General features: G+C 42.4%; 1 protein-coding gene across 10 annotated transcripts in view; it reads left to right on the forward strand.

The window, feature by feature from the left end:
- Nucleotides 1-14,800, forward strand: part of nfixa (nuclear factor I/Xa) — a 134,563-nt gene that overhangs the window by 96,194 nt on the left and 23,569 nt on the right. For 7 of the 10 annotated variants that reach the window (XM_019861840.1, XM_019861836.1, XM_019861841.1 and 4 more), the window contains 4 exons: nucleotides 11,177-11,239; nucleotides 12,111-12,185; nucleotides 12,710-12,833; nucleotides 14,652-14,687. In XM_019861840.1, coding sequence (XP_019717399.1) covers nucleotides 11,177-11,239; nucleotides 12,111-12,185; nucleotides 12,710-12,833; nucleotides 14,652-14,687 — 298 coding nt within the window. The remainder of the gene's footprint in view (nucleotides 1-11,176; nucleotides 11,240-12,110; nucleotides 12,186-12,709; nucleotides 12,834-14,651; nucleotides 14,688-14,800) is intronic. The other 3 variants (XM_019861837.1, XM_019861844.1, XM_019861843.1) reach the window with 1 other exon arrangement.

A 14,800-nucleotide genomic window follows, 5' to 3' on the forward strand; every position in this document is an offset into this window, starting at 1 on the left:
GTGTGTGTGTGTGTGTGTGTGTGTGCGTGCGTGCGTGCGTGCGTGCGTGCGTGTGTGTGTGTGTTTGAACATTAGCGATGTCTTTTGGGCACCCTTTGGAGTGTGTTATTTTTGTGTGGTCGAACTGTTTACTTCATGAGCCAGACGCACTCTTTAATCGCCAGTCTGCGTAGCAACCCTAAACCACACTTTAAAGACACGCTGACAAAATAAGTTCGCATCAACCCTCGTCAAGTTCCCACTAACAGAGCTTCCGTTGGTCAATACAATTTGATTTCATGGCTGTGCGTGCGTGCGGTTTTCAGCATTCTCCCTTGCTCTTTTTCTCTCTTTCACACACACACATTCAGTTTCCTCTCTACTTCCCGATGTCCTGCTGGCATCATCCTCCCCTTGTGGATGTTGCCAAAAGGTCAAAGTTGACCGTTCTTCCGGCGTCTCCTTAACCCTGCTTGTGGGCATTGTCCGTTTGTCATGGCGACAGCGTGATGGCGTTGATCAAGTTTGCTGTCCTGCAGCTTCCCTTCGCTTATATGATGCCTTGTGTCTCCTTTATTGCCTTCCCCGCGAGTCTCCTCTTTTTTTTTTTCTTTTGATCATCAACCACCAACCAGTCATCCCTCTGTCCTCTTGGCATCGTTTGATAGGGTTGAGTCGCTTGGGGTGTTCATACTTCTCAATGGGACAGACGCATATTGTGTCCGCTCAGCCCAGTAGGGAGCAGCAATCTGCAGTTTGATTTTTTTGTCACCATGGAAATCCAGCTAAACTACCCAGGATGTTATATTTGCTTATTCAAATTACACTGTTCTATTTACTTAAAAAAAAAAAAAAATTCCAAGACAGGCTTTATGACTGTTACGCATTCCCAACAGAATGATCATTATTTCTCTTGCATTTCTCCAGAGATAAGAGTTTACGAGCTCCGCCGTAATTGGGTCTCTTGCTTTACAGTTCGATGCGTTCACCCGACTGACTTATTGATGTATTGTTATGTTCGTAAAGTGGCACATGTGCTACGAGTTTTCATTGAAGTTTTCCTCGCGAGAGACATACTTGGCTGTGGCAGGAATGTTTGTTATCGCCGCTATCTCAGCGGAGCTTTTGGAGGAGTTGGCAACCTTCGTCGGTATCACTTTGTGGATGTGCGCGCGAGTGCGTGTTTGTGTGTGACTGCGTCGAGGATGTTTTCTCATTCTTATCAACGTGTCCTTGGCTGTCGAGTGCGCCGGCGCTCTGCTCGTGTAGTTCACTTTCTTTTATGTTTCTTGCGAAGAAATGCACATGGGCTGAGGACAACTGAGGAAAAAACCTACATGAAAAAGGCTGTTAACCTAACAAATGCCGTGTCGAAAAAGCAAGCGGGTGGTCAACATTGTCGAAAATGACCTTGTTGAAACAAAGCTAATGAGCATATGGAGACAAAGACAGCTCCAATTGTAGCACACGGACGAGGCTTACCTTAAAGAACCTCTTCCATGCCGGCCAAGCAGGAAGTGTGGATGAGTAAATGGACTCATACGAAACAAAACAAAAATGTCAGTCTGGGCCAGCAGGAAGAGATGGCGGAGGAGGAAAAATCCAAATCCCAACAGAGGCCTTCCCCCACTTGCCGCCTCGTACTTGTCCTCCTCTGTTTTTGCAACACTTGACACTGATTCACAGCTTTGTACACAGTTACTCCACTTGTCTTGAGATGTTGTCCGCGTCAGGTTTCATAGCTTCTCCTGCCGTGCACACTCCCTATACTCCCTACTACAGGCTCGTACTCCTCTCATGGCCACACGTGTTAGATAGAGATCTGATTTATGCTGACCAAGCCGTTTCGCAAATCCTTGTTTCATTCTTTAGGAGCTGTTGTAGTGGAGCGTAAAAGATCAAACACACAATCCATTACAGGATGCTGGTCAACAATGTTCTCCCATTGAAAGAATGGAAATGATGATTATTAAACTTCTATTAGCTTCACTGGGAACTGAGCGACTGTCATTTTCAGTCGACGGCAAGTGGCAAAATGGCCGCCCACTGAGATGGATAAAAATGGGTGGATTTTGCTACTTGATTCATAATCCTCAAACGTAACATCAATCAGAATACGGTGTTGAGACGAGTGGGGGCGCATAGAAAATTGTAAAGAAAATATTTGACTTCCCTTGCCCTTTAACTCTCACTCTAGAATAAAAGGATGTTAACATTCATGCTAAACACAGTAACGAAACTTGGCGTGTGTGTACCTTCCACACTTCTGTCATTTTAACCACATTGCACTGAGCAGTAAGGACAGAGACACGTTTACTATTTTGTCGCAAAGTTTCAGTTGGTTTCCACTGAAGGGCATTTTAATTCGATTTGGGGACTTTTCCACTATACCTTCCGTCTCATTTTTGAGCCCTTAAATTTCTTTTTTTTCCATCACAAGCACCTGGCTCAGTCTCATGTGCGAATGCGCAGCCTTTGGTTGTTTAGCTTTTCCTCTGACTGTGTTAGTGTTCAGACTGCACTGTGTTTGATCTTGCTATCGCAGAGCAAAGGATAGACTCCTCCTCGTATCTCGCCAACGTTCACGGCTCCGTACTTCACATCTCCTTCCCTTTTCATGCCTTTGTCTTTGTCTCTCTCTGAGGCAGGCTTGCTTCTCTCCGTAGTCTAGAGAGTGAAGTCTGAGCTAGCCCAGGAGTCTGGCCCAAGGCCCTGTTGCTTTATTTGCATTTCACCATGGACTCCCCGTGCCAGGAAATCGCCACCTGGTGGAGATAATCCCTCACTGCAGCCACACCTTCAGCATGTGTCACAGTCGTTTGCATCAAGCGAGCACTGTGTAGGTAGCAGCGAAAGTCTTTCCTCTCCCCCACCCCAACGTGTTCCTCTTACGCTTTCCCTTTCCGGCCTTTGTGCAGCTGTATACATTTGGGCCGAAGCGGGACGGTACAGACACACTGGCCCTTAACATGCTTAGGCCCCTGCCCCAGTTGACTCCTTTAAGCTGAGTAGATATGGAGGTTGACAGGGTAATAATGCTGGTGTCAACACCACTTAGGGGACAGTTATATCAGTATCAGCTCGGCGGGGGGACTTTCACACTCTGTTAGGCTGGGTCATGAACTGTGCCGGGGCCCCCAGCCATAGACGCGCTCGCGCGCGCACACACACACACACACACACACACACACACACACACACACACACATATATACACGCGGCACACTCAGTCTCTGCAAATGAATACAGTTCTAAACAGAGAGGCCCCCCCGCCCGAGACGCGCGCGCGCGCGCACACACACACACACACACACACACACACACACACACACACACACACACACATATATACACGCGGCACACTCAGTCTCTGCAAATGAATACAGTTCTAAACAGAGAAATGACCTCAGTCACTCGTACAGGATCCACCGTCATCATCAGTATGTATTTACAGTCGCATCACATCAGGTTTTTGAGCTGTAGTGTAATACCTGTGTGATGATGAACAGAACTCGCTTAAAAAGCACAGCTTAGCCCAAAGATGAACCCATCAACATTGCGGCCAGATGTGGCTAACATAGCAGAAAAACAGCTTTTCTTTTTTACATTTTATGTGGTCGAGCTACATGGCAGGATGCACTTTGTAAAGTTCCCCTCTGGATTTTATATGCAGCAGACACAGCACAGTGCATGTGTGGAAAACTTGGGCCATGTTTTAATTTGCTTTAAACTAGCCAAGGGTATGTGAAAATAAGTTGATGAGAAAATAAGTTGATGATTGATTTATCGAGACAATAGTGGTAGAACCCAAGAGTCACCCAACATCAAACAACAGTTTCATCTTTATTTGACAGAACGATTCTCATTGTCATATATAAGAGTGGATTCGGACACACGGATAATTGACATGATAAGAATGGAATGTTGGTGCTGTGGCAACGATGTTTCCAAATCTGCTTTTTCTTTTCTTTTTATTTTTTTTTAATCAAAATTTGTACTTAGTGGTTTAGTTGCTGCAAGTGATACAAACACGTGAGTGATCAGCTGATGGCATTTGGCACTAGAATTACGGCATGCCTGCACACTGTTTGTTACCAAAACCTTGATGAAGGCTGGTGAGCAAAAGTTTGTGTGTGTGTGTGTGTGTGTGTGTGTGTGTGTGTGTGTGTGTGTGTGTGTGTGTGTGTGTGTGTGTGTATCAGCCCTAAAAAGGTAAAGCAGGTTCCTATGTCAAGCCTTCTTGAACCTTCTTCAGGCCATGCCTGAAATGGCTTTGGTCTTGCAGTTTCAGTAATTATTCCATATTTAACTTAATTCCTACATCATAAAATAATACCATATTATTTTTGTGTCGATACTTTTTTTTTTTGCCTTATACATTCTTTTGCAGTGTAACATCTAAATGAATAATTCACATTTTACATTTCTTTATGTCATGTTCAAGCTGATTCTGATAGAAGTATTTAACCTGACGTGCAAAAAAAAGTGGGGTAAAATGATTAATGATGATTGATATAGTTACATGGATAAAACTCAAAATGCTGAATGATGCTTTTATCATATTCATTTATGAAATCTGGACTGGCTTGGTCAGGCCTGCATCAGAGGGTGGTCCGACACAGACATGTAGTGGCCCTAGGCCACCGGGCCACAGTTTACGTTGAATCCTGTAAAGGCTTTTTACATGAATGTTAACCAATTGAGTGCCTGGATCTGGAATTATTTTAACCTTTATGAATATTTTATCCCTCCAAGAACATTAGGGTTACAGGGATACCAGCAACGCTCCATGATGTCTGTATTTATTTTTTAATAGTGTTTTTGGTGGTAAAATACATACTGTAGCTCTCTTGTCCAGACATGAAAAAAATATATCTTTTTTTTTTTAATTAAAAACGTTTGACTTTTTGTGTAACATAATGCTTCTATTGGAGTTCTTCTCTTGATATGTATGGCTAGATTTTGGAATGTAATCTTGATCGAATAAAACTCCCATCATAAGTCACATTTTAGGGACAGATTCTAGAGTGCAGTGTCCCAGAGGTTCACAGCAATCTGCACTGATGAAGACAAGACATTGTGGTCGACTGAGAGGAAGAAGAGTCAGGAGAGGGAGGGAGGGCCGGTCAGGACGGAGTGAAGCGCGATAAAGAAGTGGGGGCATGTATGGGCACCCAGCCAGCCACGATCCACCCCCAACCTTCTAAAACCTCCACTCAGCAACCCCGCATCGTACGCCGCCCATTCCCCGCAAGTTCATGTATACTCTTTGGACCCTTCACCCTCCACCTCATTCTCTCTCCCACTTTCTTTCTCTTTCCCTTTCTTACCCTCCTTGTAATCCCCCTTTGCCCTCCTCCTCCTCCTGTCTCTGCTCCTCCTTCCATCCCTCCCCCCCACCTCCTCTCATCCCTCCCTCATCTCTCAGCATCCCCCTCTCCTGGGTCTTCTTGCTGTGGTGCGGCGCTGTTGGCAAAGCGTGGGCGCAGGCGGCACACAGACGGGAGCACAGATGGGCAGCAAGCTGCGCAAGGCAGCCTGGCACACCTGCTATACACACACACACACACACACACACACACACACACACACACACACACACACATACACACACAGCCCACCTCGCCAAACAGTTTGCCTGGCTGTGAGTGGCACAGTCACAAAAATGCATGCATCCATACGCTAATAGATTCACATGAATATCCATATGTACGCACAGCACTTAGAAAAACTGAGCTGTTAAGAGTGTCCTAAATATTATTCATTCAACCCTTTTTTTTTTTTTTAAATACAAATTCACACGTCTGGCTTAGTTCAATGTGAAATGTATACTGGCAAGAAGAAACTAGAATATTCCCTTCTGTATTAGATACCATTGAATAAAATGTGGATGTGCAAAAAATTAAATAAAAATACATATATGTTATGTTGAAAAAAAATGAAATAATATCCAATAAAAGGGCGCAGTGAACATCTGTGTGGGACAGCCAGGGGGATTAGGAGGTTTTGGAACATTTTAAGCGCATTAAGGATTAAAAAAAGGTCAGAATGTTTAGCAACATACCGATAAACCTCTTAAGCGAAACCCAATTGGGAGGCTGTACGGTGTGAGCCGTATGTTTTGGGGAGGAGAAGAGCAGGGTGGAGGAGGAGGCTGTGGCGGCGAAGTGGGGAGACGAGACTTGCGATTGTTCCAACAAGGAAGAAAGTCACGTCAAAAGGAGCAACACATACCAACGCAAATAAATAGATATAACAAAGTGTTGTTTTCTCTTATGGTGAAGTATCGATCCGCAAACCTCACATGTCGTCCAATCTCACTGACAAAATGTTAAACATCATTACTGCACATCTCATTTAGAGATCGGACGATTTTCGTGCAAAAGTAGGTAATCAGCGTATGTCGATCAATGCTTTTTTTTTTTTTATTGCTGGTCACAAAAAACGATCACTCGCAACTCATGCTTTGCAGCCTCCACCCAACTAGAGATCAGCCTGTGTGGAAGTGTTCTATCCCCTGCCTTCCCCTTTTCCTTACAGTGTACCTGTGGTGGCCAGAAAAAAATAGAAAGATAGATAGATGGTTTATCAAGAAAAACTGCATCCAAACGCGTTTTTGATTCCACTGGAAGGATTATAGTACGCTTATAATAGCTCAGTTAATGACCAATCATGTCTCAGCTTGAATGTCACATGACCAAACTCAGAAAACAGGTGAGCCGTGATTGGTCGTTACATGGGAACTGGGGAACTGTGATGTCATTTTTAGCCGACAGCAAGCCACTCCCCGAGATGGGTAAAAACAGGTGGATTTCGCTGCTCAATTCATCTTTGATAAATACAATATTAATGAGAATACTGTGGTCAGACTAGTGGTGTTGCAACATTTTTGACTTGATTTCCCCTTTACAAATTTGTAGACTGTAATCAGTCACTATAAAAAATATTATTTTTTGATCATGCTAAAAAAATAGTGTTTGGGAGTCTAAATTAATCTCTCTACATTTTCGAATTTGAATTGCATTTCCCGGTTTTAGTATGAAATTCTTCTTGAGCTCATTTCAGTGAGTTATCTCGGATTTCCACCCCCTCCTTCAGATTCTTTATTTTGGTGCTCTACCGTGCTATATAAGTCATTGAACAGCAAAATCCAACCGGTTTATTAGCCGAGCTTAATCTACGGCTATTCGAAAGTGCCATGGCGTTGGTGCTCCATCAAAACGGGCTTTACAGCAAAAGTTTATTTCATTTCAAGATCCACAGTGCTGCAAGTCGTGGCAAGTGGAAAGGCTTGGTTTCAGAGTTATTATTTGAGTCTCATAAAACGACAGGAATGGAAGCGCTTAGGCAGGACCATATGTCACACATGGCAAAATGGGATGGGGAGGAAAATGCACTACAGATGGAACTGATAAAGGGAAAAGCCACAGAAATATGTGAGCGTTGACAGCAGGAGGTACAGTAGTCTGGAGGAATTTCTACACCAGCCAGTTGGGAATTTTGAGCTGCTATTGAGCCTGCAGAGAAATTATACTCACCTGGTGAGGTATTTACATCAATGATTGTGCAAATATTATGGATCTCAAACAAACGAGGAACCTTTACATTACACAGGTAGATTCAACCTCAATTACATACCGGGACAGTACGAAAGCCGTGACTCAAAACCACTTTGCTGCAGGGAGCGAGCATCAGGTGTGCTGCAGAAAAAAAGAATATCTGTTTTTTTCATCTATCCCAGAAAAAAAAAAAATCCAATAGATGACAGAAGGTACAATTAACACTTGTAGCCACCTCTTGCCATTCATACAACAGAATGTTTTTTCATTCACCGAAACAAGCTGGAGTTTCACATTGGGTAAGTCTGTTAGTAATTTGAGATGATGATCATTATTTCATGATACAGTACAGTCGTGCCTTGAGATAGGAGTGGCATTACTTGTCAATGTTTGGAGATACAAATCATAAAAGTTGAGGTTTGAGGCCTGTGGTGGCAGTGAACTCCACTCACCTAAGAAGCAGCGGTTTGGTAAAGCTAAACACAAAAAGAGAATGACACATTGTCTATTTAAGATACAGATACATGTCCCCCGTGAGTTTAATGCTAACAATACAATGGGAAATACCACAGGCACACTGGCTAACAATTAGCATCTATATGTGTTGTCACCCTTTTCGCAATGGATATACCGTATGACACAACACATGTAGGGAGATAATATGATGATACTTGCACGCATATATTCGTTGTCCTCTGAGAAGAATGACTAAAAATCCATCCGTACCGAGAAGCCAAACGAATTCAGCCTACAATACAGTATGTGGGTATATTTGTCTAATGTGGCCCCCAGAACTAATATGACAGGGGAACGTGCGACGAAATAAAAGGTTAATTATTTTTTATTGTATTTAATTATGTTACCATTGTGTATTTTTATACACGATGGACAGTTGCACTTTCAATCCAGTGTCAAGTCGGGTTGGAGTTTGAAGATACTATCTTGAAATGTGACAGTTTATGTAACGAATATTGTTTTTCTGACTAATTCCATTTCCTATCTCATACGCTCCAACTTTCAGTTGCTCTGTCTGTGCTGGCTGGCAAGGACTACGCATGAAGCTAAAAGGTTTGACGTTAGCAGCGGGGGATCATTCGAGGTCGAGGGACGACCGAGGGGGCTGCAGAGTTCTGATTGGGGGTGCTGAGGCCAAAGCTTTGGGGATCTGGGTTGGCAAGATAAAGGGCTTGCTGCGACTTTCGACGGGTTGTGGCTGTTATTGACTGTAACTGGCCGAGTCATGATAAATAGTCAGCGGAACTCCTGAGTTTCATTTTCTCAACCCGACAATATGATCACTGTTTCGCTTTCCAGTGAAACTGATAACCTCTCATACCGATGTCGAGCTCCAGCTTTAACACAGCTGGCTAATTCTTGAAGCTAATTGCAGTCTTGGGACTGCACACACACGCGTATACACACTGGCGGTCACACAAATACGCCCCGGGCTCACTGTGCACACACTGTATATAGTTGTGGCTGGGTCTTCTGACCAGTGCTTAGAAGGTGCTAGAAATGGAGTGTTTACAATACTCTCGAGCTCGATGGTGAAATACTACACAGCGGTAAAAGTCCAGTGAAGTAGGGTTGTTTTCACAACAGCTTTCATTGGCACTCACATGTTTACTCTCGAGTGTTTGTCCGTCTATGAGGGGCTCAATGTATCTAGGGTGCGCGCGCAGCCTCGCGCGTTGGGAGCCGGTGCCGTCAGTTACCTGGAATGCGGAGCTCCCGCCAATACTAAGATGGCTGCCAAGCTCTAAGATGGCTGCCAGGATTACATGCGGCCCGCGATGGGGCGACGGCGACGAGTGAGGGATTCTGCATGAGAGGCGCGAGCAGAAAGAGAGGTCTCTTTGCCTTTTTGCGCTCTGTCTCTCTGCGGATGGCTTCGTAGGCAGCGAGACAGGCCTGTTATTTTTTCTGCTCACTAGGCTAATCTGTGGCTTAGAGCGGCTGCAAGGCAAGTGCTGCTGGCAGAAGTCTGTGTGCTCTGTTATCACCTAGCCTGTGGATAAACACCTCCTTTAGCTCGCTTGATAGCAACTTTGGTCCGAATTGACCACCAATAGCATTCACAGACACACACACACACATGCACACACACACACACCCCCTCTGGTGTACTACCTGGGTTTTTTCTACTTGAGTATTTTTTTTCTGATGACTCTTTTACTTATTCTCCTTAGATTTCAAAACAGATATCTGCACTTTTTACTCCTTATTTTGTCAGAATACTTTTTTTTTCCAAGCTCCACAGATCACGACATGACATATAAAAAAATAAAAAAAGATGTAAATAGAGAGAGTTGATGTCAACTGTGGTTGAGATATTGATTGATGGAGAATGTGGAGTCTCATACTTAGAAAAACAGGGCCAGCAGTGACATGGAGGAACATGAATCAGGGAGCGTGAAAGACTGATGCAACAAGGTGGGAGAAGTAAGATATTCCCCATGCATGGCCTCAAGGGAATTGTTTGATGTTGTCTAATCTGAAGAAAAAAAACACATACAGCTAATATGTATTTTTCCAGTTGTTATCATGATCCAATTTAGCATTTTTCTTTTGTGGTTTTGTTTTGCTCATTGCAGGACCATTTTTTTTTCTCCTTACTACGAGCCCTTTACACGTTTAATAAGTAGTTGTTTTTTTGAGTTGACTTCATCTTTAAGGAATGAATTCACTACTTCTACCAGAGTACTTTACACAAGCATCTGTGCTTCTCCTTAAATTTTGAGGGTGATTACTTTTGCCACCACTGCATAGTCACGAATGTGAACGCAGTCACACATGTGACGAAAACCTGGACAGGACGGCGCTCCCTTATGACACCCCGGATTTGTGTTACCAAACCTTTTTTTCCGCCTGCAGCGTCTCCATTCCTAATTTTGTCCCTTTGTTGCCAAGGCCTGCTGCGCGGCTAACCGCCCGGGTGAGTGAAGCCGATTGCATTCACAGGCCAGTCATAACAGGTGTGCGCAAACGTGCATGTGTACATAGATTAGTGTTGCTTGTCTGCCCCCATGGGGAATGGTTTTCCTGAGACTAAAACGCGCTCTGCCTCAAATCCTCGGGTGCAGCCAAACTCCCGTGGTCAGCTGTTTTTCCAGAGTCTGTTTTTGCGGCGATGAAACAGAAATTAGAGGAAGAAACAGATTGCGAGTGCACATGCTCCTGTGGGTGTGCGTTCATATGCGAGAGTGAGAGTGTGTGTGTGTGTGTGTGTGTGTGTGCGTGTGCGTGTGCGTGTGTGTGTGCGTGTGTGCGTAAAGTGCTCTGTTTATGCAGTCTAAATCCCTACCAGCAAGAAGGTATTAAACAGGATTAGAGCACGGGATATGATTGCGTAGTTAGATACTTATTGGCATAACAGCACTCTGTAAATGATTGCACCTTCACTCAGCGGGGAAATGGGAGCGAGCTTTCCTGGGATGTAAAAAATGTCACGCTTAAAAAAAAAAAAAAAAGGTGTGACTTCACTAATACATGTATACCACAATTTAGCACGTACTACAAATTTAGCTTGTTCTCTCGACACCTCGCTTATCACAGTTCAACTTATGGTTGAACAGTAGAGTAGTCATTAAAGAAAATCTAGTCACCATTTTTTCTTTGTGGTTCTTTTTTTTGTGCAGAATCCGGACAATCAGACAGCTCTAGCCAACAGGGGGACACGGACATTAAACCACCGCCCAATGGTAAGCACACACACACACACACACACACACACACACACACACACACACACACACACACACACATGCACGCACACACTGAGGGACATGACTAATCCCATCTGAAAGCAACTGACACAAATCTGAATGCACAACTTGGAAGTAGGCATAGTACTAGTTTGCTAGCGAAAGATGAACATCACCGGCATTGAAATGGGAGTTCAGAACATTCATAGAGTTATATACCTGAAATTATTTTTCAAAGCTAGCAATCAAATAGTGCCTTCAGTGAACCATCGTTGTGGCAGCATTGTGCTTTGGGGGTATTTTTTTCTTCTGGTTCAAGATGGAAGGAATTATGAACAGTTCATATATAATACAAATACCAGTCAGTGTTAACACAAAATGTTCAAGCTTCTGCTGATGAAGAACACAAATATCAGGGAAAATCCGACTTGAACTTTAGAAGTGTTAGTCAGAGTCAATTTAAATGATTGCAGTTGTGTGCTGACATCCATTTAACATGAATTTGAATGCCCCCAGTTTTAAGAGGGTGTGCAAACACATTATGTAAGTTATATACTGTATCATGACTTACGCTGTCAAAAATATTAAAGCCAATATTTCAATAGAGTCGTTCTTGTTAGAGGTCACAATAACAGTACAAAAGGTTTTGACATGATTTATTTTGGTCTCAATGTTTTGTATCACAAAAACTTGGCATTTCAACTGGAGTGAGTAATTAGTTTTTCAGCCGCTGTATATTATATTCTAAATGGCAAACACGCATGTTGATTTTCAAGTAGTTGTCCCAAAGGTGTGCAAATTTCAAGGATTCTTTCCTTTCTTATTTGAATGTTTTCATCAAAGTGTATCCCCCCCCTTCCCCCCACAGGACACCTGAGTTTCCAAGACTGCTTTGTCACCTCAGGGGTTTGGAACGTGGCTGAGCTCGTCAGAGTGTCACAGAGTAAGTATAATAAATAAATAAATACATAAATGAATAAAAAGATAAAACGAAGGGAAAAAATAAATTAGTACTCAACAGATTGCTGCCAAATTCCAATTTGGAACAACCCCAACATACACCTACATACCCACCCTCGTGCGTATGCCTGAATTATGCCATTAATATTCATTCCTGACTCACTTAGAAATTTAGGAAAATATGAAAATATGGCTGACAATTTTAGAAGAAAGGATCACACCTTTATCTGGAAATGCACCGAAATTAAATGTGCATTCCCATCACCTTTCCTTGCACCACCCCTTTGAAAACCTAATTTGGATTTTGAATTAAATAATATTTGTGTAATCCTGCTCGTATACAGTCAATTAAAACATGACCTGTTTGGCAGAAGTAAAATATATATATTTGCATTCATTTTTCTCTTCAACTATTGACACACATTTATTAATGTCATCACCACCCACATTTGCAATTGCATATATTTCATGTTTTCTTGCTCAGTATCTTTCTTTTTTCCCCGTTAGCTCCTGTTGCCACGGCGTCAGGTCCGAACTTCTCATTGGCTGACCTGGACAGCAGTCCCAGCTACTACAACATCAACCAGGTGGCCGTCGGGCGACGTTCCCTCACTTCCCCTCCCTCCACCAGGTACGTGATAAAGTACTTCATTCCAATGACTAATCCTGAAGTCCCGCCATTAATATTCTCTCATTCTGTCATTGACCGTGGAAACATGCTAACTATTGTACAGCGGCACCTTGAGTTACACGTTGAATTTGTTCCCGATCACGCAATACGCTCTAATGCAAAACACTCATACTTGCACCAATTGAAATGAAAAGAAATTGCCATTAATGAGTCCCAGGCTCCCCAAACATTGTTTTATGTTTAGTTTGACAGCAACCACCAGCTGAGATTCACAATAAACAGCTTGAGTCTTCTTTTTTGAAAACGGTTTTAGTCATTATATTAGCCAAACTGCAGCTCGTCGTGAAGTGAGTTGAGTCGCCCGCCACCATTTGGCGCTCATCTTTTCCACTCTTTTTTTTTTTTTTTGGACAAACCAAAAAAAACAAAAAAAGGACGTTGGATGGCTTGTAGCTCAAGGCACCACCATATAATGTCGCGTCACTGACTTGGCATGCAATGGACAATCAAGCATTTAGTCCTCTTCTTCACACTTTGTCCTTATGGATGTGCTTCTCTTTCTGTTAGATGTTCACCTCTTTTGCTCCTTTTCCACTGCACACGACCTACTCCAAGGGGTTTTCAAACATTCTGGTGACACATTTTTTCCGGGACCACATGATAATCTTGCCAATTCAAAATATGGTACTACCATGCACTGACAAAAAAAAAAAGGCCATTTAAAATTTCAAAATAAAATATGGCTGTTTGTTGTACACATTAAAATCATGTTTCACCAACATGAATATATTTTATTTCGTACGATATTTATGTTGGTGAAACATGATTTTCATTGGTGCAGTCAATGTACATCCTTTTTTTCCCAAATGTAAACCCAACAGATTCTTCTTTTCAGTTTCAGTTTAAATTTAGCTGAAAGGTTGCATAGTTTCAAGGGCAAAGAAATTAGAATCTTGGAAAACAAAAGGATTTTTTTTTTAATTTAATTTTCAAGGGAAAAAAAAGTAGTGATCTTTATGAGGACAAAAGTCAGCAAGAGAATTTAGTTATATTTTTCCAAGATTAAGTCATTGTATATCCTTAGTCAATGTTGTAAAACAAGGGAAAGAAGTGAATTTTAAAAATACAAATTTACTTTCATAATATCGCACCCTTTTTAAAAAAAAAAAAAAAAAGACACCTATACCCCTAGAAAATAGGAATATATTCGAAAAAAACATAGTTCATGTGGGGATGTAAGATTTGATACGTCAGCATCGGCCCAGAGTTTTATTTGTATTGTCGAGATGCCAGTCCTATATGTAGGTATGCACTTTTTTTTTTTTAAATGATACAATAATTATTCATAGCAGATGATTTTGCGAACCCCCGAGCTATGGCTCACAGACCACAGTTTGAGAACCGCCAAAATTTTTCATGTAGGTTCTTCATGGCCACCTCACTGTAACTTTTGAGGCTACATGGCTCAAAATGACAAAAATAAACAAACATTTCACAACGTTTCTTTCCTCTGTTGCTGTGCCTCAGCTCCACTTTTTTACCGTTTCTTGCTGCCTTCAGCCTTCTCTTGGATAAAAATGTTCGCCTTACTGACAGTAAATACAAGAGAGGCTACTTTTCTTCCATTGTTATTGTTTTATGTATATTGTTCTGACTGATGCTCCAAGTTTTTATTTTTTTTTTTCGTTTCCGAGTTGATACTGTGCAGTGTAAAAGTGGCATTTTAATCATGCAATTATTCCCCCTGCTTTTCCTTGTTGTCTTTCTTTAACTTGTCTTTCCCTTCTTCCCGCCTCTTGTCATCTGCCGTCACTTTAGGTCTGAGGTGGAACTGTACGCAAACCTTCCGCGGAGGTAGTTAAAAAGACACAGACAAAGATACACAACTATTGGCATATTGTACACACGCGCACACACACACACACACACACACACACACACACACACACACACACACACACACACAC

The sequence above is a fragment of the Hippocampus comes genome, unplaced genomic scaffold, assembly GCF_001891065.2.
Source record: "Hippocampus comes isolate QL1 unplaced genomic scaffold, H_comes_QL1_v1.1 scaffold7, whole genome shotgun sequence".
NCBI classification, from domain to species: Eukaryota; Metazoa; Chordata; class Actinopteri; order Syngnathiformes; family Syngnathidae; genus Hippocampus; species Hippocampus comes.